The 25387-nt window shown below is 34.8% G+C and overlaps 4 protein-coding genes and 1 long non-coding RNA gene across 5 annotated transcripts in view; 1 reads left to right on the top strand and 4 right to left on the bottom strand.

Annotated features, from left to right (window-relative positions):
• The window catches only part of LOC135738739 (olfactory receptor 6F1-like), a 93109-nt gene that overhangs the window by 37484 nt on the left and 30238 nt on the right, over nt 1-25387 (bottom strand). The window lies entirely within an intron of this gene.
• LOC135738693 (olfactory receptor 1M1-like) lies at nt 1519-2499 on the bottom strand. Its single transcript, XM_065256749.1, has one exon. It carries the CDS (start codon nt 2497-2499, stop codon nt 1519-1521), a length of 981 nt encoding a protein of 326 aa, XP_065112821.1.
• Nucleotides 4245-7226, bottom strand: LOC135738706 (uncharacterized). Its single transcript, XR_010528765.2, has 4 exons — nt 6929-7226; nt 5127-5385; nt 4778-4839; nt 4245-4617 (listed from the first exon to the last, which is right to left on the bottom strand). It is a non-coding gene; the product is annotated as an uncharacterized lncRNA (long non-coding RNA).
• On the bottom strand, nt 9830-10828 carry LOC135738714 (olfactory receptor 1M1-like). The gene has a single exon (XM_065256762.1). The coding sequence runs from the start codon at nt 10826-10828 to the stop codon at nt 9830-9832; it is 999 nt and encodes a 332-aa protein (XP_065112834.1).
• LOC135746621 (olfactory receptor 6N1-like) lies at nt 21566-22531 on the top strand. The gene has a single exon (XM_065265264.1). The coding sequence runs from the start codon at nt 21566-21568 to the stop codon at nt 22529-22531; it is 966 nt and encodes a 321-aa protein (XP_065121336.1).

Here is a 25387-nt window from a genome sequence, read left to right as displayed (position 1 = left end):
AACCAAATAATGCTACCTTAATTCATTTAATTAAAATTAAGAATCAGAAGGATTAAAAAATACATGGCACATGCAAAGTGCAATTTTGAATATATTCACATCTGACCTCTTAAAGTCCCCCTGTACTGTAAAAAAATGCAGCATAAACTTAAAATAACTTCAAAATAAATTCAACCTACTATTTAAGTTTTGGCTTGTGAAAAAAGTTGACATAACCTTAAAGATTTAGTTAAACAATTTTATAAGTTAAAGTGACAAAAATATATAGACTTCACAAAAATGCTGCATATTTTTTACAGTGTTACTTGAAAATTAAGCTTTTATTGTTGTTTATATGTGTTGTTTTTTAACATGCTTTAAGACAAATAATGTACAAATTCACTAACACCAGCACGCAGGAAGTCTAATTTGCATATTCATATATGTGGTCTGTGCGGTGCAAATGAGTAGAGGCGGGGACTAATTTGCATATTCATAGATCGGCGTATCCACAAGGCAAGGTTGTAGTTTTAGTCAAGCTGTTTTAAAGCATGAAGAAATTACTGTCACAAGAATAAAAACTTTTACATATTCTATTATGATGCTCAAATATTAGTTTTAAGTGATGACATTATCGACTACAGAGGGATTTAAATATCATGAATCCCGCAACTTGCAATTAAGGCAATGGAAACAAACATTTCCCAACAATTCTCACTTGTTCTTTCACCCAGAACTTACATGTGAATTTGATGACAGACACTTTGTTTGAACAAATGCTTTGTTCACAAAAGTAATGTACTTGTATAATATTTGAATGGGATTGCAATGCTTAGGGTAAGGTATAAACAGAACTCGGATTGATGAAATTAGGTGTAAACATGTAAACATACCTACTAAACCTGCACATATCTAAACTATTAGTAATGCATTCAGTTTTTTAGTTATTTTATGGATTGCATGACCTCTTCTGTCTTTAGGGTGTATATGAAGGGTTACATTTGTGCCCCTGGCATTTGGATGCATTGATGTGGTTAAAGTTGCAACATTTATGTTTGAATGTGGGAGAACTTCAAAAATTTACACCAGCATGCAGGCTTAAATGCTCAGATGCTTAGCTAATGTAAACCCTATGTTCAAACCATCATAATTTGAAATTGCTGCCAAAATTATTTATATAGTTCTTGAACAAAGTAAACCAACAGGTTGCATTCCAAATACAGTAGGGCTGTCATGCTTACAACACAAATTGTGCACATATTATTTTTTTGATGTTTAATTCTAATAATTTAATAAATGTTTTATATTACATACAGTACATTATACAAGAAGTAAGCCAAATTTGTTAATGTTGAACATTTTTTGAATGCTAACATTCATTTATATTAACAGTCATTTATATTAATACATTTTTATCAACATGGACAGAGTGTTATAATACACATCTGACATTGTAAAGGATAAAATTAAATTTCTTACACAATAATAAAAAGGTTTAAAATAAAAAAAATATGATTTTTTTTAATTTCTCAAATCGTGTTAAAAATTTTGTTCCATTGTAACGTTCACTTTGTTTCGTTTGTACAGATATTTTATGGATTGCATGACCTCGTCTGTCTTTAGAGTGTATATGATGGGATTTAACATCGGTGGCATTGTCTGTGAGAGGGAATTGTTAATTATCCGGATATTTGTATTTAGAGATGTTGTTAGAGCTGAAATATTAATACTTAAACCGGGGAGATAAAAAATTGCCACCAGCATGAGATGGGAAGTGCAGGTTTTCATGGCTTTGGTCCGGTCTCCACCATGAGTAATCTTAAGCAAAGCCACAGCGATGCAAACATATGAGATGATTATACATATCAGTGGCAGGCACATCAAGAGACCAAAGCAAATATTTGCCATAATATTATTTAAGGAATTATCATTACAAGCTAGTCTATAGATAGGGCCATGATCACAGAAATAACTATTGACCACAGTGGATCCACAAAATGAAAGTCTAGTGAGCAAACCTACAAGTATAGCAAAAATAGTCACAGAAAAATTCCACATAGCTGCTATGATCAGAAACATGGCTGATTTGGTTATGATGGCATGGTACTTTAGAGGAAAACAAATAGCGATCAGTCTGTCAAAAGCCAAAACAAGTAGTGTTAAAGACTGCAGGTTCATGAAATGAAATACAAAAAACATATTTGCCAAGCAGGCTTCATATGAAATGTATTGATAATCAAACAAAAACATATCTATGAGCTTTGGAATCAAAGCTGAGCTTCCACACAGATCAGAAAAAGCCAAGTGAAAGACAGCTATATATTTGGCCGTGTGAAGTCTGCGAGCTAAACAGATGATACACATGATAAAAGAATTCCCAAAAACAGTCACAGCATAAACCAAAGACAAAAACACATAATAGTACTTTCCATGTGGGATATTAGAAAAGCCATTAATGAAAAAAGTCGAAGGACGAACAAAGGTTGAATTAACAGAAGAGTTTGAAAGCACAGAAGACATGATATCGCTCTGCTGTGTTTGTGTCACCTGTAATAAAGATTTGTATTTAAAATTAGATTATTTAAATTATTTACAGTCATGAGCATATTAGTGTACTGTGTAAACAAATATGACTATAATCACCAATAACAAAATATGTCAGAATTACTCATCTATAAAGAATTGTTTTGCATTTCTTATTGTAAAATACTATTATTACATTATAACAAAGGCTATAACAAAGGTTAACCAAGTCAACAAAGAGACAAAAAGAAAACACATGGTTTTTACTTTAACTTTTCCAAGGCGGGCTTCCTGTCAATATAACCACTTTCAAATACTGTATCAGACACATTTATATTAGACCATTCTTAAACAGCAAGTGTATAGAGACCTTCCCCTTTTAGACTTGTGGAGGGGGCAGGATGACTATAATTTCTAAATAAAGCATAATTTGCTTCCACATAAAAATGCATAGATTCGATCTTAATCAAACACTGACTTGTATGGTAAAAAAAAGTACATAAAGTTTGAGGTGTTGGAAATGTTCAGTAGACAGTAAACATGTCACAGTGAAAGTGCATGCTGGGAAATGGAGCCCTGCCCCAGGACCAGAGGCATCACAATATAATATAAAAATGTAAAAAGGATTAAGGGACGCAAGAATGCTGCACTAAAAAGTGATCTTTAATAAAGTCAGCTTATTCATATTCCTTAAAATGATTCCAGAACATTACAGGATTTTAAAATTAAATTATAAAATGAACATAATTATTTAAAAAAAAAATCAAAATAAAACACTAACAAAAATATTTCTATTTGTTTAATTTGCATGTCATATACATGTACATAAAACTACTATAAAAAGGTTAAAACAGAAATTAGACTACAAAAGACCAAAGTTATTTGGATTCGCTGGATTGAAAAAAATTTAATGAAAGGTATGTCTTGAAGAAGAAAATACATGACTGCAAAGTGAGTAAAGTACGCTCTACTATCCACAGTCTTCAGTCAGAACATTCAGTCAATAAAGTTATCTAATTTTTGATGGAGGGGTCATATAGCGGCTTTTGCATCTGAGCTCCTACCTCTCCCACTTCTGATAGTTTTACTCAGATTTCTAATCTGTGCAAATTGCCTGTTAATATAACAAACGTCCTGTGGTAAAGTTGCACTACTCCATCTACTCTTGTAAAATTAATTCCGTCCAAAAATGGCTATACATTACATATGTGACCCAGTTTGTGAAATAGAGGTTTAAGTCTCTTACTGTACACTGTTAACGATTTCCCTGTATTTTTACAGTACGGTACTGGCAGCACGGTTGCCAGTAAGTTACTGTATTTTGGTTTTACAGTACTGTACTGTAATACCATTTTACAGTACACAAACTAGTACTGTATAGTTACAAAGCAGTACTGTACTGTAATTTTACAATATTTTATTACAGTAGTCTATTTTTACAGTAATTTACTGTAATGTCTATATTGACCCATAAATACTATTTATTACTTATTACAGTTAATACAATAATATTATATAAAATAGCTAGAGATTTAGGTTTAAATCTATAGTTATTAATATGGTAAAAATGCTACATTAAAACATAATGAATTAAAAGGCAATCCAAGCAATGTATGTATCAAAATTTTATTAAAAAAAAAACATTTAATTGAAACAAAACATATTTAAAACAAGATTTTAACAATAATAAACATATAAACAAGTTAAATAAAATAAAATCAACAAGTATAAACAAGTTTGGAGACCCCTGCTGTAACATATTTAACTCTGGCAAATAGAACACTGGTCAATAGTTTGAAGTTTTCAGTTTAAAGTCCATCATCGACTAAAAGGTAACATTTCACTGTGGTAAAAAGAACACTGGCCCATAGTTTTAAATATTCTACTTGAATTTCATTTAACACTAAAAATAAATGCATTAAACTGTGGCAGACAGACCACAGTGGCCTTTACTTTGAAGTCGTCCATTCGAACTCAATCAGGGACTGCATGAAGCTGTTCACATGGGGGTCAATGGCCACAGCTTTTCTCTGCACCAAGTTCCTTGTCTATTTGCTTGCTCCTTGTCTGGATGTGCACTTTTTCCCATCTTTGGAATTAATTCTATCCAGAAACCTGTTAGAAATATCATAAACATTAAGTCAACAAATATAAGATAGAAAAAGATTCTTAAAAAAACTAAACTCAGCCTTGAATTTACCCCTATTCTGAAACCTTTTGCTCTTATTCTACTGTTCCACACCTAATTACATAAAAATACAGAAGATTCACTTACCGCTCAACAAACTCTTTCCTCAATGGACAGCATCCACATGGATCATGTCATGATTGAATGTCCTGAACAGAAAGTACAATTGTTACTGATTTGGACACAACTTTTTATTCTGAAAACAAAATCTTTTGTCAATAAAGTCCAGGGACACCTCTGCTAAATAAATACAATTATTAAATTAAATTTCTTATAACCAAAGTCTGAATATTTCTGTTTGTATATTTCTACATGGCAAACTAAGACAATTGTGTACATGTTGTGTATGGTCGTGTTACAGTGTTGTGTGTGGGAATTGTGAATGAGTGTATACATGGGTATTTAAAGAAACTGTAGTGGTAAAGTGCAAACTTACCGAACAATGTGCTTGGTGTATGTCTGGTGTCACCCGTGTGCCTCCACATCTGCCTTAACTCCTGAAAAGTGCAATGACACTGATGTAAACTACAAATAAAAAGTGATCAGCACATTCCTGTGTACTTTTACATGTGACGTGAAAGCATTTAATATTGCAGTCAAAAAAATACATGACTTGTAACTGTACATCATGTACTTGCCTGGTGCCTTTAAAGATGATCCATCTTACCCAATCCGACTTACAAGCAATGGTAAGACTGTAAAAAAGACAAATGTTAAAAAATCTGTTAGCCATAGAAATAAGTAGACATTGTGAAGGAAATGGTAAAAGAAAACTTAGTAACACTTTACTATAAGAGTTTATTCCTTAACATTTGGTAATGCCTTAGCTAATATGAACTAACAATGAACAATATATTTTACAACATTAATAATATTTGATAAGGTTCATTGTGCAGAGACAAAGTGATTGATTTAAAAATGTATTAAGTGTTTAAATCTAATATCATGCTATGCTAACAAATAAAACATTACTGTAAGTTTTAAGTCAGTTGTAAAACAAATATATATATATATATATATATATATATATATATATATATATATATATATATATATATATATATAATATATATATTAGTTGTTATATTATATATAAATATCTAAATAAGTCTTTTTTAATTATTATTCTATAACATCTTGTCTACAGAAAATCTCTGAAAATGTCTCGTTTAGTGCAGAAAATAGCGATTTATAGTGACAAGGTAAAAAGACTGTCCCTTTAATGTTTTACCCGGACGGCTGCGGTGTAACACTATTTCACGCAAAGTTTTTTAACAAGTTAGTAGCTAGCTGCTCACTTTAAAGATAAACATGATCGCCTAAATCTGAGCAATCCTGGTGATGCCAGTTTCCTACACGATGTTATAATGGACTATTTTACATCCAGAGTTGAAGAATCAGATGACAGAGACGAGAAGACAAAGGTACGTAAATGCGGAGCCCATTCTCTTTTCGTGCATTGATTTGATGTGTTTTGGAAACTTATATACAGCGTGTAATGCATCTGAAGTGGTGGAAACAATATGCCATAAAAATGTATTGGACAACTTACTGGGCGTGTAAAACGCTTAAGAGAAGATATTCTCTGCTTTTGTTGATACACCGTAATATAATAACAACAACAATAAGCGCGGCAATCCCTTTCGTTCATCTGATATTAAGATGAGCCCAGGTCTGAATTATATTTGGTCGAAGTTAAAGCTGCGATGAGTTCGATGCATGTATCCAGTTAAATATGAGGTTTCTTGTTTTCACTTCTGTGGAGGAGTTCGGTACTATGCTGTGTACGGGGTGTCAAGTCCTATCTGTTTACAACCACGAGTCAGCCTTGCCAAACAGTCGAACTTAATACTTTTCTCTGACGCTAACTGAACGGATGAAACGCCGAGATAAACGACCGTTATGCTGGGACCGCAAGACCGCGCTGGCGGGTTGTCTTTGTCCATTTCGTTAAAAATAGTTTCATTGTCACCACACTTTCAACACAATATAAACTCACCAAACCGTCATAATTTAGTTAAAACAACCCTATATTCATTAAAAAAAGGTGTAAAGCGAGTTAAAGCAGCGGTAGACATCTGTGTGTAACGTTAGCTTACTTTCTGAGGGAGATTGAAACTTTGTTGGCGACCGTTTTTCTCTCTCATTGCACGTTTAAAACAATATTGTGACAAACTATTGACAACATTCTTAAACTAAAAATTAAGTTTTCATGAAACAGAAATATTTCAAACTTACCGAACTGACAGAAATCAATCGTCCTCCTTCAGCTGCAGCCAAGAGTTGTGCTCTCCCTCTGTCTGTGTGATTTGACGTTGGCGCACTTTCTCTGATTATTGCAAGTACACCTGGCACATTACAGCAATGGCTACAGCAAGGTTACATCAAGACCAAAATATACTGTAAAATTTTCCCGCTCAAACAAATTTACCCAGAATGCATTATGAACTGCAGTACTGTACTGTAATGTACACATACAGTATAGTACTGTGGATTTTTACAGTACAGTGCTGCTAAATCTACAGCGACATCTAACAGTGTAGTCTAACTACAAGATTAGGAGTCTAAAGTCCATATTTTAAAGATCTAAGTGTAGGGTCTAAAGCACACAGTCTAAAAGGATGTGTTCGAATCCACTTTTAACTACTTTAATAACGGATAAAATGTTTTGTGCATCTAGCACACAGTCTAAAAGTGTTGTTCTTATTCTTGTAATGAGTAATGGGTGGGTTTCAGACATAACGTGCAATAAACCAATGAGTCTCATTTCCGATTCCCTTTAAAAGTTGTGTTCACACCATGCCAATTTCCTGTTTAGATGGCGGAATTTGTAAACTGAAAAACTAAGCGGAGGAAGAAGACCACCAGTTTAAGATTGATATTAAAAAATTGCATTGTTTTTATTTGTTTTGACATTTTTATTTTTTATATTAAAACATTTGGTTCTCTTTAACTTCTTCCACCCTGAAGCTATTTTGGGGATTTTCGCCTGGATTTGGCCTACCCAATTTCAAAAGCTTCCCATACCCACATGCAGAGGTTTACATACAAAAGTTTGGTATCATTTTACAAGAAACCCTTTGAAATTACATAAAACACTGTTAAAAGTGCTCAACATGGTTGTATGTGATATCAGTCCTCTAATAAACACAAAAATAAATAGGTGCTTTTTGATGTTTTTTTTCTAAAGTTTTTATTTGAAAGTGTATAACTCTGGCCCTGGGTATCTCAGGTCCCTGCAGACAGTTTTGTTTGATTCCAGCAATTGTCAGCTTACAGAGGAAAAAGGAATTTTTTCTCTATCATAATCTATGCAAAAGTTATTTTACATAATCATAATCTATCCATAGATACTGAAGGGAGGAATAATACCCTTTTTGTATACAATTTCTGCCTAAAAACATTTGAAGTGTCTCCATAACCACATACAGTGTGACGACTTTTAACCTCTTCAACCCTGAGGACCCTGTCCCGGGTCCATATGTATTATTCCACATACAGTGGAATAAATGCAATTTCTTTATATCATTTTAAAGAAAACCCTTTGAAGTTTCATAAAAAGTTTCATAAAAAGCTGCTGTTTGTGACCAATTTTGTTATTTATGTTGTTTTTCATATGATGAAACACCAAATTTTCTTTTTTATGTTGTAAACACTGTCTTTGATAGTGTATAACTTTGGTTCTGGGTTCTCTAGCAGACTGCAGACAGTTCTGGTTGTTACCAGCAGCAGACAGTAAACACCCAAAAAAAGAATGAACTCTTTATCATGTCGCATTCAAAAGTAATTCTCATTTTACTGAAGGGTGTGAAAATACATTTTTCATATAAATATTAATTTTTTGTTTTGCACATATAATAAAAAGCAAGGGACTAATAATGCACACAACCAAAGAAAATGCTGTGAATGGACTCATTGTTTAGAGTAGGACCTAAGATAAAAGATGGTGTATCATTTGTGGCTATATGTGCTATCTGAGGCAGTTCACACTCAAGTTTCCCATATGCTTACAAAATACAATTTTTTACCTCATTTTTCATTCGAGGGTTGTTGGATATGTGTTGATAATAGATCAAAAATAACACTGCAGCATTATTCCTGAGAATGAGAGCTTTCATTTGATATAAGACTTGCCCATGTTTGTCATACTTGAAAAATATGAAATATGTGAATATTAAATCATATAATAAATTGTCGGGGGGGTGATAGTGTAAATTAAGTGTAAATAACTTTCTTATAGTAAAACATATCTCAAAGTGATGCATATCTGCAGAAAGTAGAGAGTCTAAGCTTTCAAACAGTATCTCATATGTGTTACTGGGGTCCATGACGGAGCATTAAAGATTAAAAGAATATTTTATATTAAGTCAAAATACGAAATTCTGGACCCGGGACAGGGTCCTCAGGGTTGAAGAGGTTAAAAGTCGTTTTCTTTCAGTAATGGAAGTAAAATTAGCATCCTTTTAATTGCTGTAAATGTATGAATAGCCTACACGGGTATGTAATCTATGACAGCATATCTGTGCCAAAAAGAACCGAGCACATCTCTGTTACCCGCATGTGCCCAAAATTGATATTGCGAGAGCATAACAGATCTGCACGCAAGGAAAGATTGCGAGCCCTTTTTAAACCCTTACGCGCGCATGCCATCTCATATGCTCCCAGTTCAAGCACACGCGTGGAGATGTGTCTCACAGCATGCGCAAAATCTAAAAAATAATCTTTAACATTTTAATCCTCAAATTTTTATATTTAAAAACATTCATTTGTGTAATAAGCAAACGCGTGTTTTCGTCTCGTAGGCGTATATTACGTGCTCTTTAAATAACAAAAACAATATTGCGCAATTGACCTCACGTTGTTTAAATATATATATATATCAGTCTATGTGTAAAGAATGAATGTAATATACAAGTTTCACTTTTTGAATGAAATTACTGAAATAAATAAACTTTTGATGATTCTAATTATATGACCGGTGCTGGTACAGTATAGAACACTTCATGTTTGATTCTTATAATTTAATAAATGTGTTATATTACATACAGTACAGTATACAGAAAGTAAGCCAACTGTGTTAATTTTGAACATTTGTTGAATGCTAACACACATTTTTATTACATGAATATTCACATTTTTTTAATTTCTCTCAGTGTCTTTAATATTTCGTTCCATTGAAACTTTCACTTTGTTTCGTTTGTACAGATATTTTATGGATTGCATGACCTCGTCTGTCTTTAGAGTGTATATGATGGGATTTAACATCGGTGGCATTGTCTGTGAAAGGGAATTGTTAATTATCCGGATATTTGTATTTAGAGATGTTGTTATAGCTAAAATATTGATACTTAAACTGGGGAGATAAAAAATTGCAACCAGCATGAGATGGGAAGTGCAGGTTTTCATGGCTTTGGTCCGGTCACCACCATGAGTGATCTTAAGCAAAGCCACAGCGATGCAAACATATGAGATGATTATACATATCAGTGGCAGGCACATCAAGAGACCAAAGCAAATATGTGCCATAATTTGATTTAAGGAATTATCATTACAAGCTAATCTATAGATAGGACCGTGATCACAGAAATAACTATTGACCACAGTGGATCCACAAAACGAAAGTCTAGTGAGCAAACCTATGACTATTGCAAAAATAGCCATAGAAAAAATCCACATAGCCGTTATGATCAGAAACATGGCTGATTTGGTTATGATGGCATGGTACTTTAAGGGTAAACAAATAGCGATCACTCTGTCAAAAGCCAAGACAAGTAGTGTTAAAGACTGCAGGTTCATAAAATGAAAAACAAAAAACATATTTGCCAAGCAGGCTTCATATGAAATGTATTGATTATCAAACAAAAACATATCTATGAGCTTTGGAATCAAAGCTGAGCTTCCACACAGATCAGAAAAAGCCAAGTGAAAGACAACAATATATTTGGCCGTGTGAAGTCTGCGGGCCAAACAGATGATACACATGATAAAAGAATTCCCAAAAACAGTCACAGCATAAACTAAAGACAAAAACACATAATAGTACTTTCCATGTGGGATATTAGAAAAGCCATTAATGAAAAAAGTTGAAGGACGAACAAAGGTTGAATTAACAGAAGAGTCTGAAACCACAGACGACATGATACCTGCTGTGCAGTGTTTGTGGCACCTGTAATAAAGATTTGTTTTTAGAATTAGATTATTTAAACATGACATTACCAGTCATGAGCACATAAGTGCGTAAACAAATATGAATATATTGAACCAGTAACAAAATATGTCAGAATTACTAATGTTTAAATTGTTCTGTATCTCTTATAATATTTTTACATTATAAAAAAATTACCAAGGTTAACCAAGTCCAGAGAAAATGAAAAAACACATGATTTTTACTTAAACTTTTCTAAGGCGGTCCTCCTGTTAATATAACCACTTCCACGTAACAGACACATTTATATTAGATCATTCTTTAACAACAGGTGTAGAGACCTTCCCCTTTTAGACTTGTGGAGGGGGCAGGATGACTATAATTTCCAAAAAAAAGTAGAATGTGCTTCCATATAACAATGGAATGAAAAATTTATTAATCAAACACTTCAGGGACTTCTACAAAAAGTACTTGAAAGTTTGATAAGTTTTTTAAACAAAACCTTTAAGGACAGTAGACAGCAGTAGATGGTAAAATGAAACACAGGGAAATTAAGTCATGCCCCAGGACCAGAGGCATCACAATATACTTTATTAATGTTAAAATGTATGATAAGGTAGGAAAAACATACAATTGTGTGGACTTGAAAAGGGGTTCCCATAATGGGGGGGGGGGTCATGAGTTAATGAACTTTCAAAACAAAACCTCTAAATAAAACACTAACAAAAATTTGCTGGATTGATGAAAAAAATTAATGAAAGTTATGCCTTAAAGAACGTTCTGTAAAAAGTTTGCAAAAACAGCACCAATGCGAGTACAATAAATTCTACGATCCACAGTCTTACACTTTGTCCAACAACCTAAATCCAAATCTATTCAGATATGGAAAATACACCACACACTAATTCAAAACATGACTAAACAATTCTAGGATTAGAATATGAAGAGTTCATGCAAAACCTTTTAAGTGCGTCTGACATGTATCCTTGTAAATTAGCATGTTTTTATCAGACTCATGATGGATTCTGTTAGGGATGCGCGATAATTTGCATGCGATATCATGTGCATCTCGTCAGTAAAGCTGGTTCCTTGATAAGTAGTAAGTAGTAAGTGTAGTTTACTACACAAAGTCTAGTTCACTGACAAGCTGGGCCATATCGCATACATACCGCAGGCGATACGTCCGTGATAATTAATGCGAAATTGCCCCGATTGTAAGTGAACTACGGCTTTGTGTAGTAAATGCTGCTCCATCTGAAAGCAGGTGATGACGATTTACTTCTAATCACAAAATTGGCTTCACTGACGAGATTAGCAATGACAATCACATGCGAATTATCGCGCATCCCTAGATTCTGTCAAAATTTCTAAATGGCCTGAGGTCGAGATTAAGTGGATTTGAAATCTAAAGAGGGTCGCACACCAGACGAGAAGTGCTGTGCCATTTATCTAAAAATAGAATATATTATTTTCTATGAATGGACACACACCGGTGGCGTCTGATGACAGCTGCTCAAATCCCTGCCACGCCACAGAGCGGCACTCACATAGTTCAACATATAATAACATTATTTGTCCCAAATCGTTAACAATTAACATAGGCAGCTTACACATATTTTGCATCTTGAAGTTGCAACAGTCAGTTGACCAATCATGGCGCAGAACTATGAAGGTATATTTGGTGCAAAACAACTGCACACCTGTGACAGTGGAATTTGTATTTGTAGAGATTATCCACACATGTGTATCAGTAAATTTGAAGTCACAGATGAAGAGTTGCAAACTTGTAGATTTTTTTTCTTTCCCTCAAATACAACACAACAGTTACACATTCACAAATCCTTCAGTGCAGCTGCACAAATCCCATTTTACAAATCACAGATTAAGAAACTCACAAGCTCACGTTTTTTGCTACAACTGCTGCAGTAAATATGGTGCAAAACCTACTTGAACACCTGCATCAAAGTATGTGAAGTCACACACAAATTTTGTACATTCGCAAAATCAGTTTGTGCATCTGTGCGACGAGAGTTGCATGTGTGTAAAAAAAATTTTTCACAAATTTTTTTTTCTTTTTGAAATATTTTCTAGCACAAACACAAGTAAATAAATACAACTGCTTGAATCTGCTGCTACGAGTTTCAAACACTCTTTTTCGTGTGCTCTCTGTTTTGCACCAAATATCTCGAGATAAATGGTGCGAAAGTGATTTGTATACCTGTAGGCTATGTTCAGCACTGCCCACCAGGTGGCGCCTGACACTCACTGAAGCAGAGTTTATTAATTACCAGCAATGTTTCAGCAAGGTAAATCGCCTTTATCGAGGTATTATTTTCACCAAGTGGAGAACAATATAAATGGGAGTGCTAATTATACACAGATGAAGGTAATTACATACAATATTCCAATGATTCATTAGTAAACAAAATATAAGTTCCATAAATCTCAAACCATCAATATAAGTAGATTAAAAATACAAGCAGCAAATACACACATAGGCCTACATTTAACTAAGATACATGCTTTTTCTTCTAATATACTAATTTGGATGATTATTTCTGTCTTTTTGAATCGGGTTACTGAACAACTAAATTCTTTTTATTATTATATAAACTGTTGTTCTGATTTCTTAACATTTACCATGGATGCTAACCCAAATCAAATCAGCTTTTTAGACTTGTGGGTAGCTTGTAATTTTTTACATAGGGATCCGATTAAAAAACCTACAGCTCGTCATACACTATTGAGAGTGGATTCTTATTGTCATGAGCAGGGCTGCGTTCCCCGAAACCTTCTTAGCTCTACGTCGTTCTTAAGTTGTACCTTAAGCTGTACCTTAGCGTTAATACGTGTTTCCCGAAACGTTCTTAGTTACGTATCACTGCTGTAAGGCGTTCGTTCGGAAGGTTGGTCTGGAGCACTCTTAGCTATATCTTATCCCACTTGACTCCGCTAGGGGCCATCACTGTGATAAAAGCTTGTGTAGATTGCAGTCTATATAACTAAATATCTGTAAAAAAAAAGTTGAAGTACACTCCGTGTTAAATTAGGCAATTTTTATTTTATTTAAAGAATAAAATATTCACATAATTAGACATTATTACACTGATGGTTGTTAGATTTTTCATATTTTTTTTCCAAAGGAACATCAGCTTCGAACTATTATTACAGGCTTAAGAAACTATTAAAAAAGAGTTTGGGTGGAGGAGTTGGTGAAACTATGGCATGCAGCTACACAGCGAATCTCACTAGTTCATTTGTGCATTTCAAATCCGTTAAATCTTTAGTTTACCGGCTATTTTAGCTGCAATAAAACAAATCAAGTAAAATCGCAGACCACGGGAGCACATTCATCACGAAATCATAATTGTTGATTTCCCTAAATATTATTATTGATGTTAAGTCGACTTTGCATCGAGGTTTTTTAATGTTTTCTAACTTTGAGGCAGCTGCATGCCATATTCTTTATAAACAGTCAAAATAAAATGCTCCACTTGATTATTGCTTGTATGAGGTCAACAAATTTTCCACATTAAAACTAATCAAAGCTAAAACCTAAAACAATCATAATATATATTTATATATCATATTTTTATGTTATATTTAAGGTAATCAGACAGGCGCGGCTCCAGAAATGCGTCCATTAAGCGTTATCTGCATTGTAAACGCGCTGCTTGCGCAGTGTCCAAGCACATAAACGCGTGAACTAATGAACAACAATTTGTTTTTATATATTTTAAGTGTAATGCCAAGCCAGGTGACTTGCAACCCCTAATATAAATTATCCTTTAAAGTGAAGGAATAATGGATGCATTGGAGCAGTTTATGCATTATACTTTTGGACATGAAGTTGCGAGTTTTGCATGGGTTTGATATAAAATAAAATATATAAGGTTTATATTTAGTTGTTTGCAATTTGAAATATTTTTACCAGATATTCCTAATAAATGTAACTTGAACTATTTCTGAAATGTTTCTTTAATAAATAACACCGCTCTCTCATAACGCAGCGAAGTACCTATTACATAAAGTGAACAATTGATTGTCGAGCAATCGATATCAACCCATTCAGCACCATCGCCATGGACAGCACCTGGTAACGTCGTACGTAAGAAAGTATACCTTAAGAAACCCGCTAAGGTACAGTTCGGGAAACACGCCTAGAAAAGGTATATGTGTAGTTAAGGTTTAACTTAAGAGTCTTCGTAGCGCGCTAAGAGAGAACGTTATCGGGAAACGCAGCCCAGGGCCGTACAGAGGATTTTATAAATACCAAGGTCCATATGTATTTTTCTAAAAGAAACATTTAAAATCCTTACATTTTACCTGCAAAAAAGAGTTAGACCCTGTAAAGTGAAACAATCACACTAACATAAGCACGCTAAAATACTTACCTGTTCCCTTAAAGAAAGAAGAGTTAACTCAAAAGAAAACTAGAAACAAATAGCTTAAAAATAGTTAAAGCAACTGTTCTAAAAGAGCTGATTAAAATTTAATAGACCGGTCTAAGAACAAAACTAACCAGAATAAACCCATACTTAAACCAGTTAAATCCATTTAAACTTATTTAAATAAGAAAATATTAAATATAAAGGATTTAAAATTATTTATTATACATATCGTACTGTAAATATTTATTGATTATTTATTGACATACATCTTTTACTATAAACATTTATTGATTATTTATTGATCTACATTGATTATTTATTGACACATCTTTTACTGTAAATATTTATTGATTATTTATTGATCTAAATTTTGTACGGTAAACATTTATTGATATATTTATTGAATCATCTATATTGATATATTTATCTAATTATTCTATTTATCTTACTAACTTACCTATTCCATTTGTATTCCTGTTCAGTAAACTGCTAATTAATTTATATAAGTTTTCATGTCTCATGTGTCTTTTCTATAACATACACCACTCAACAAACCTAGAACTGGTCCAGTAGCATAGTTATTACGATTGCAGTGACATAAGTGCTACAACTGCATTTTGTTGAACTTAATCATCCTATAACTTCATTATTGTATATAGGAATTGAGAGGGTATTTTCATCTAGAAGGTGAGGTGAGTTGGACCAATTTTTACTTAGACAGGAGGCCTTTTAGGTATATAAAAGCCTATTAGGTATATGTAGGCCTATGTGTGTATTTGCTGCTTGTATTTTTTAATCTACTTATATTGATGGTTTGAGATTTATGGAACTTATATTTTGTTTACTAATGAATCATTGGAATATTGTATGTAATTACCTTCATCTGTGTATAATTAGCACTCCCATTTGTATTGTTCTCCACTTGGTGAAAATAATACCTTGATAAAGGCGATTTACCTTGCTGAAACATTGCTGGTAATTAATAAACTCTGCTTCAGTGAGTGTCAGGCGCCACCTGGTGGGCAGTGCTGAACATAGCCTACAGGTATACAAATCACTTTCGCACCACTTATCTCGAGATATTTGGTGCAAAACAGAGAGCACACAAAAAAAGAGTGTTTGAAACTTGAAGCAGCAGATTCAAGCAGTTGTATTTATGTACTTGTGTTTGTGCTTGAAAATATTTCAAAAAGAAAAAAAATATTTGTGAACAATTTTTTTTACACACATGTAACTCTCATCGCACAGATACACAAACTGATTTGCGAATGTACAAAATTTGTGTGTGACTTCACATACTTTGATGCAGGTGTTCAAGTAGGTTTTGCACCATATTTACTGCAGCAGTTGTAGCAAAAAACGTGAGCTTGTGAGTTTCTTAATCTGTGATTTGTAAAATGGGATTTGTGCAGCTTCACTGAAGGATTTGTGAATGTGTAACTGTTGTATTGTATTTGAGGGAAAGAAAAAAAATCTACAAGTTTGCAACTCTTCATCTGTGACTTCAAATTTACTGATACACATGTGTGGATAATCTCTACAAATTCAAATTCCACTGTCACAGGTGTGCAGTTGTTTTGCACCAAATATACCTTCATACAGAACCCACCATCAGTTCCGTCATATAGTCCACTGATTGTGTTGCTGTTTATTTATCTTGGAAATGTTGTGACAATTTGACACATTATTATTCATACAAAAAGAGGTGGTGTGACATTATTGTTAATTCTTGTAATGTTTCCAAAATTACTTAAAGCATTTAGCAGACACTATTATCCTAAACTATTTAGAAAAATAAGAGAAACAACATAGTGATTCAACTTAAGCAGGCCAGACCATGAGATCTGCTAAGATACAAAGTATTTACCAACATTAACCTTTACAAGTTTTTTCACTGATGATTACCTACATATTAAATACTATAAAGGTCTGGCTATATGAGAATAAATCACCTGATTTTATGTTTTCGTCATATGTCAAAAGTTTCTAAAGGACAGTCTGTCCTCAAATGTTTGGTTGTGCCCTGGGTTAGACATCACCATGTGTTGCATCACCTACGAAAGGTATGTTTCAAACAATAATGAGACAGTTACTAATTACGCAACTACAATAACAATGCGTTTTCTTCTACAAATCTCTGGAGTAGTTGATACGAGACCCAAAACATTTCTAACTGATGTCTCAAAGCTCATTAGTGTGAAGCAGCAGTCAAAAAAACAAGCACAGTGTTACTCACAATGCCCCCAATAGAAGAACAAAACAGAAACAGAGGTGCCAACAGTGACACTATGACTTGATATCTAGGGATATGGTACCATTGAGCATATTTAGAATTTGTTTATGCCATTGTTCTGAAGTATGTCGCTCAAACGTTCCCTAAACGTCCCTAAGGTCTTCTCAAAATGCCATCTTGATTTGATAATGCATCAAGACAAATTCAAATCAATTCAACATTTCTATATAAACAATTGTTGTTCAGCATAATAAATTGTTTTATTTTGGTAAGCTAAAAACTACTAAAACCAAAAACTCGCATGTAATTCTGACTCTAAAAAAGATTGGGTTGTTTTTAACCCAGGGCTGGGTAACTATTAGGCCGAACTCATTTCTGGGTTAAAATTACCCAAATAATGGGTTGTGTTAACCCAACTGCTGGGTTGTTTCAACATGGTTGATTAAGTTGGGTTAAAACAACCCATTATGTGGGTCATTTTAACCCAAAAAAGTGTTCTGTCCAATAGTTACCCAGCCCTGGGTTAAAAACAACCCAATATTTTTAAGAATGAATGATAACATTTCTATCACCTCCTCTTATTCCTTTTTTTGACAGCAATGTCAAGTAACTTACACTACAGGATTTTTTAAATCCTGGCCGATTACACTCTAATAATGGCTGGGTTATTTTTGATCATGTGTAAATATTAGACAGAACACACAGCTGGGTTCAAATGAACCCCAACTCAACCTATGTACCATTTGGTAATTTTTAACCCAGCAGTGTGTTCTGTCCAATATTTTCCCATTATGGGTCAAAAATAACCCAGCCATTTTTAGGGCGCACTCACACTATCCAAACCGCACTCAGGCGCGTTTGACCCCTAAAGCGCGTTTTGGTTAATTGCGCCCTGGCCAGCTTGTAGAGGTGGGCTGGAGCGCTGTTCACTTAAGCTCAGGCCCGAATGGCTATAGTGTGAGCGCAATCGTGCCTAGGGGACAGGTCAATTGCGTGACCACTCACCTTCATCTGCCTTCTTAAAAACCTTCTGATACACGCAGCAGGGTTAGGTGAATGTCCGAGCTGCACACGTGAAAGAACAACTAAGCAATGCAATGGCATGTGAGAGGGTTGTGTGTGTTATTGCGCACCAAACGACTCAGAATAAAAAACACAGACTTAGGGCCCTATTTTAACGATCTGAAACGCAAGTGCGAAGCGCAACGCGCAAGTGAGTTTGTGGGCGGATCTTGGGCGCTGTTGCTATTTTCCCGGCGTGAGAAATAACTCTTGCGCCGGGCGCAAATCAATAAGGGGTTGGTCTGAAGTAGGTTCATTATTCATAGGTGTGGTTTGGGCGTAACGTCAAATAAACCAATCAGAACGCTATCCAACATTCCCTTTAAACGCAAGGGCGCAAGTTCCGTGGCGGGTTGCTATTATTATGACGGATTTACCAGGCGCACGCCAGGAGCGGTTCACAGCCGAGGAGACCGACGTCCTTGTACGGGGGAATCCCAAGCTTGCCAGCATAAATCGGGCACGCCCTGTAACGGGAGGTGGATCTGCCTCAGGACCTGACGCCAGCAGAGGACATCGCTGCGTCCACCCTCACCGCTGAAAGGGTTTGGGGGCTTTGAAATCGGACCCAAGAAACGCAAGGTCCAACCCCAAAGTAGACTAACAAATCAAGTTCATATACATTAAGGTTTCTTATGAAAACATTTAAATTATTATTTTCATAAAATAAACGTAATACAGCCACACAACAAACTTATGAAAATATTTTAATCGTTATTTGCATGAGAATTTTTTAACGCAGCCACACAATAAATAAAAACTATCACCACAATGCTCACCACTATGATTCCCCTTATCTCGTGTATTAATATTTTTTAGTGTAACAATTTATGATTTGCAAAAATAACTGTTGCATCTGTGTAGATTAGATGCAAAGTGTATGCGCGTTGTGCACGCTATACATTATGGTCAAGCATGCGCCCTTAAAATAGCATAATGAACAACGCGCAACGCGCCACTGACTTTAAACTTTTTTTTTCTGGTCAGTGGCGCAATTGTTTTTTGAAACTGCAAAATAGCATCAGGGATGGTTTGCGCCGGAACACGCCTCTTTTTTGCGCTGAACCGCCCAGGGAGCGCAAGTTCATTCCCTAGTTTGTCGACGTGCGTCTGTGGAGGGAAAAACCCGCTGTGCGCCGTTGCAAAATACGAATGATACATGCGTCACTGACAAAGTCAATTGCGCTGGGTGCAAGATAGGGCCCTTAGTGTTAAGAGAGCACTTTACTTCCTGCTTTGTTCAAAACAATCACATCCTAATGACGAAAGCGGGCCCAGGCTCGAATCGATAAAAGAAGAGTTTAAGTGTATGCTTCTGGGGGAGTAGGAAGGGGGGACAATCACACTGGGGCATGGTTTGGTTTGGTTAATGTGAGTGCACCCCTGTAGTGTATAAAATCTGGTTCTCTCAGATCTTAAACATGCTCCCACTACAAGATTTACCCTTGGTTATTTTCAATAGCAGTGGACTATTTTCGGGCAGTGCGTAATATCACAACGCCTGCTGCAGCCATCTTACATCAGCAAAGTCCTTGATTATTACGCCAGTTTGAGAGTATAGTTCATAGCCATATTTGCCTAGAAAATCACAACTTTAAATTTTTCATTGGTCTTAGTACACAATGTAACTACAAAAGAGTCAAGTTTTGGTAACACTTTATTTTACGGTGTCTTTGTTACACATGTAATTATTACAGTAATAACAGTTAATTATGCATAGTTACATGTAACTAATCCTAAACCAAACCCTAACCCCAACCCTAAAGTAAGTACATGTTGTTAATGATTATTACTTCGTACTTAAATATATAATTACACTGTAACAGTGGTGCCGTAAAATAAAGTGTGACCCAAGTTTTATAGAAAAAATATCGAAACTCTTTGGTTATTTTTTAGGGCGATGCTCAAGGTCTAATCAGATTCAATGGATTGTGCTAAGCTATGCTAAAAGTGCTAGCGCCAGACCCGGAGATCAGCTAAATGGATTCCAAAATGTTAACTCTAGGGGAGCTGTAGAATGAGCATATTTTCAAAAAAGTAGAGTGTCCCTTTAAGAGTCTGCTAAAAATGCTAGAAATCATGCCTGATGCACTTCATGTAATCAGTTGCTACCCACCTCTGCTTATAAAGCACTTTTGCATTGGATAAAAGTGTCTGCCAAATGCATCCATTTATTAAATGTACTTGTTTGTTTAAACTCTGGCCTTTATAGATAGCTGGACTGTATCTGTGACCTTCAAAGACATTCTGTGAAGTTTTGGTTTATTTGAGGCTACTAGGAAACCATTAAGTGGGTCACACTTTAAGGGGACATGTACACCAAGAACTTTTAAACAATGGCCGGCATATGGTTTTAATTATTTACAAAAAAAGCGCTTTGAGCTTTTGAAAAATTCCAGTAGCTGGCATTTCGCACTGAGTGCCTGCAAGATGCGGTTTTTTTTCATGCTCAGCACTGAGCACCCAGAGTTGAAAAATGTTCAACTTTGGAAAAAAAGGCTCAGCTCATCAATGTCAGTTTTCACTCGACTGTCCATTCACAGTGGAGGGTGGGTGGGACAAATATCACAATCAACCAGCGCATCATTCAACAACTAATAAACAAACCAGAGGTATCATAGCAACAAAAGTGCTTAAAAATATTGAAGACAGAACATCACAGATACAAACACACATCTCTTCAACTGGATGAGTGGAACATTTCTGATAAATATCATATATCTATCAACTTTTACTGGATCTTAGTGGGTCTGATTAATTCCTAAAGAATAGAATTATTAGTTTTAGACACTATTCTTTTCTTCATTTTTGGAATGAACGAAACACTTTTTGTAATTCTCTTAAAGTTATTTTTCAACTTTTACAGTTTTCATCATCTTGCCGTAACAGACGTGGTCTGCATTCTCCTGCCATTTTCCTTCATCAAAGCTTTATTTATGTGCATTTACGAATACATTGAGGCTCTAATTGACTTTGGATTAACATCTGTGCATACTTTATGCTTGTTTTAATTCTGTTTATATATTTGGGGGTGGTTGGCTAAAATGGCAAATGTTAACTACACTGTAATAAATGTAACCAGCTTTATAATCACTGGATTTGATCACCTGCAAAACCAAAAACTCCTTGGATTCCTCATCTTATTAGCCTACATGCTCATATTGTTTGGGAACAGCTTAAATCTGTCCATAATCTTGACTGCCAGACATTTACACAAACCAATGTACATATTAATCTGTAACCTTGCTATTGTTGACATAATGTACACCTCTTGCAGCAGTCCAACCATGATCTCAGTGCTGCTGGCTGAGATTAAAACTGTTTCATATTACTCTTGTATCTCAAGGATGTTTTTCTATCATCTTGGTGATATCACAGAATGCCTTGCTCTGACCTTGATGGCAATAGACCGACTTATTGCAATTAGGTTTCCTTTAAGGTACCACAGCATTGTAACAAATTCACGAGTAATTCTGCTTATTTTATTAACTTGGATCGCTGGATTCAGCCTGATGGGTTTTGCAATATCTGTGGTAGATAGTCTTCCATACTGCAAGGCTGTCATCAGATATGCTTATTGTGACAGTGCTTCTTTGATCAGAGCTTCTTGTATTGATCCCGAACCTTTTTTTTTCATCGGTGCAATGATAAATTTGTGGCAAATCTGTGGACAGTTTTCCTTTATTTTCTGTACCTATGCTGTGCTGGCATACACTGTGGCCAAACTTACCAACAACTCAAACAAAAAGCAAATGATCAACACATGTGTAAGTCACGTTATTGTACTGCTCAGTTATTTTGCTCCAAAACTGGTCTCTGTTTTACTAACTCGAATAGGAGTTGTGCTAACTTTAACAGAGAGAAATGCACTACAGATTGTTGCAGCTTTGACTTCACCTCTAATAAACCCAGCAGTTTACTCCATCAGGACTAAAGAGATCAGGAAACGATTAGCAGATGTGTTCCTATTCAAAAAAGTTGCACCAATTCATTTGAAGACAAGTTTATAAAATTTGTCATATGCAAAGTTGTTATTTATGTTTGTGACAATCTTGCATGTTTTTATAATGTTGTTTATTATCTTGCACATTTTACAGACCATGTAAAATAATGCTTAGGTTGATTTTATGTGTTGCATTGTTTGCTTTCAAAATAAAAATTTAAGGGGGAAAATAAACGTTATTTAATGACATTATGTTTAACAAAAAGTTTCACTGCACTGGCACATGCCTGCTAAACCTCTGATGTATGTATCTATTAATAAAATTTTACTTCAAAGAGAAAAAATTATGTATTTGAATAGTTCCTATACATTTAAGGCTGTAATTTAAAGTAATGTAAGCCAATGGCAATTCATATGCAATAATAAAACAGGTATAATACATTTTAAAACAATAACACAGAACTGTTTAGAAAGAAAATCTTTATATTTAGAAATGCAACACTGTTTGAGGTGTCTTCACAACTGAAAAAAGGTAACATGTGCATACACAATATTATTACCGGTATCACCACTAGACATGTTTCCATCACCATGATATTATGCACATTTTGAAGTATTGCATCAAAAACAAGTGATGGAAACGGCAAATTAATTCTAACGTAGCGAACATGAAACTCCACGGGACTGACCGTCTAGCGGTTTCAATTACTCACACACCATAAACACACACGCACGCACGCACACGCACGCACACACAGACACACACAGACACACACACACACTTGATTGTTTTATTACAGTAAACAAAATTATAAATGCAATACTTTTTTGTGTGGCTTACACAAAAGGCCTATTTCACTCAAATATTGTTTACATATCTGTCTAAATCTGTGTTAGAGCCTTTCTTCTTCACGTGGTTCGGTCAATCGTGCCCTGGCCGGCTTGCAGAGGTGGGCGCGCTCTTTAGTTCGGCTCAGACCCGAAAAGCTATATTGTGAGTGCAATCGTGCCTAGGTGCGATACAAAAGGAGAAAGGTCAATTGCGCGACGATTCACCATCATCTGCCTTCTTAAAAACCTTCTTATGCGCGCAGCAGGGTTACGTGAATGTTTGTGCTGTACACAGACAGACCAGCTAAGCAATACAATGGCATGTGTGAGGGCTGGTGGTTCCTTAGGTTCCTTTTAGTACCGTTTATGGGTATACAACACATTAAAATGTTGTAGCTTTTTAATATAATATTCTGTATCTTTAAATGGATAGTTTACCCAAAACAAAAAATTCTGTCATTATTTTCTCACTCTCTTTTTGTTCAAACCTGTATAAATATTGGAAGATATTTTGAGGAATGTTTGTAACCAAACCGATCTTGAGCCCCATTCACTTCCACAGTAGAAAAAAATACAATGTACTGAATTTTGGTGAATCTGATTACTGATTATAGTTCTGGTGCAAACGCCTCAAAAAGAAGATAAAGATTGTAACCGAATAGTCTTGACATGTACTATACATTCATCAAATACTTTTGCATCAAGTATGGTTAGAATGTCCTTAGGACCTTCAGAAATACATTTGTTTAGGCAAAATTCTTTAAGAGTCTGCTAAAAATGTTAGAAATCATGCCTGATGCACTTCATGTAATCAGTTGCTACCCAGATCTACTACTTACAGTATAAAGCACTGTTGAATTGGATAAACGTGTCTGCCAAATGCATCCATTTATTAAATGTACTTGTTTGTTTGAACTCTGCCCTTTACAGATAGCTAGACTGTATCTGTGACCTGCAAATACATTCTGTGTAGTTTAGGTTTATTTGAGGCTGCTAGGAAACCATTAGGTGGTTCACACTTTAAAGGGCCATGTACACAAAGTACAACCCCAAATCAGAAAAAGTTGGGGCACTGCAGAAAATGTGAGTAAAAAAGTAATAGAATAATTTACAAATCTCATAAACTTATATTTTATTCACAGTAGAATATAGACAACATATCAAATGTTGAAAGTAAGAAATGTTGAAATGTCATGCCAAATATTGGCTCATTTTGGATTTCATGAGAGCTACACTCTGACAGGATTTTTTTATACCCAATCAAGTTGCCAATTGCCCTAATAAGTTGCAAATGGGTCCTTCAGCTGTTCCTTATATGTACATTTAACTTTTCCTGCCTCTTATTGCTAACTGTCCCAACTTTTTTGGAATGTGTAGCTCTCATGAAATCCAAAATGAGCCAATATTTGGCATGACATTTCAAAATGTATCACTTTCAACATTTGATTTGTTATCTATATTCTATTGTGAATAAAATATAAGTTTATGAAATTTGTAAATTATTCCATTCCTTTTTTACTCACAATTTCTACAGTGTCCCAACTTTTTCTGATTTGTGGTTGTAGTTTTAAACAATGGCCAGCAAATATTTTTATTATTTACAAATAAAGTGCATTGAGCTTTTGGAAAATTCCAGTTGCTGGCATTCCGCACTTTCATGCTCAGTACTGAGTACCCAGAGTTGAAAAATGTTCAAATTTGGAAAAAAAGGCTCAGCTCATCAATGTCAGTTTTCACTCGACTGTCCATTCACAGTGGAGGATGGGTGGGACAAATATCACAATCAACCAGCGCATCGTTCAACAACTAATAAACAAAGCAGAGGTATCATAGCAACAAAAGTGCTTAAAAATATTGAATTCAGAACACAGATACAAACACACATCTCTTCAACTGGATGAATGAAACATTTCTGATAAATATCATATATATCAACTGTTACTGGATCTTATTGGATCTGATTAATTACCAAAGAAAATAATCATTGGTTTTAGACACTAAACTTTTCTTCATTTTTGGAATGAACGAAACTCTTTTTGTAATTCTCTTAAAGTTATTTTTCAACTTTTACAGTTTTCATCATCTTGCTGTA

Source organism: Paramisgurnus dabryanus, chromosome 10, assembly GCF_030506205.2.
Source record: "Paramisgurnus dabryanus chromosome 10, PD_genome_1.1, whole genome shotgun sequence".
Lineage (NCBI taxonomy): Eukaryota > Metazoa > Chordata > Actinopteri > Cypriniformes > Cobitidae > Paramisgurnus > Paramisgurnus dabryanus.
Note: the sequence above shows the minus strand (reverse complement) of the source record. Positions and strands in the feature narration are given on the sequence as shown.

Excerpts from the sequence above, each read along its gene's own strand:
- LOC135738693 (XM_065256749.1), bottom strand. The coding sequence starts at position 2,499 with ATGTCTTCTGTGCTTTCAAACTCTTCTGTTAATTCAACCTTTGTTCGT.
- LOC135738714 (XM_065256762.1), bottom strand. The coding sequence starts at position 10,828 with ATGTCGTCTGTGGTTTCAGACTCTTCTGTTAATTCAACCTTTGTTCGT.
- LOC135746621 (XM_065265264.1), top strand. The coding sequence starts at position 21,566 with ATGGCAAATGTTAACTACACTGTAATAAATGTAACCAGCTTTATAATC.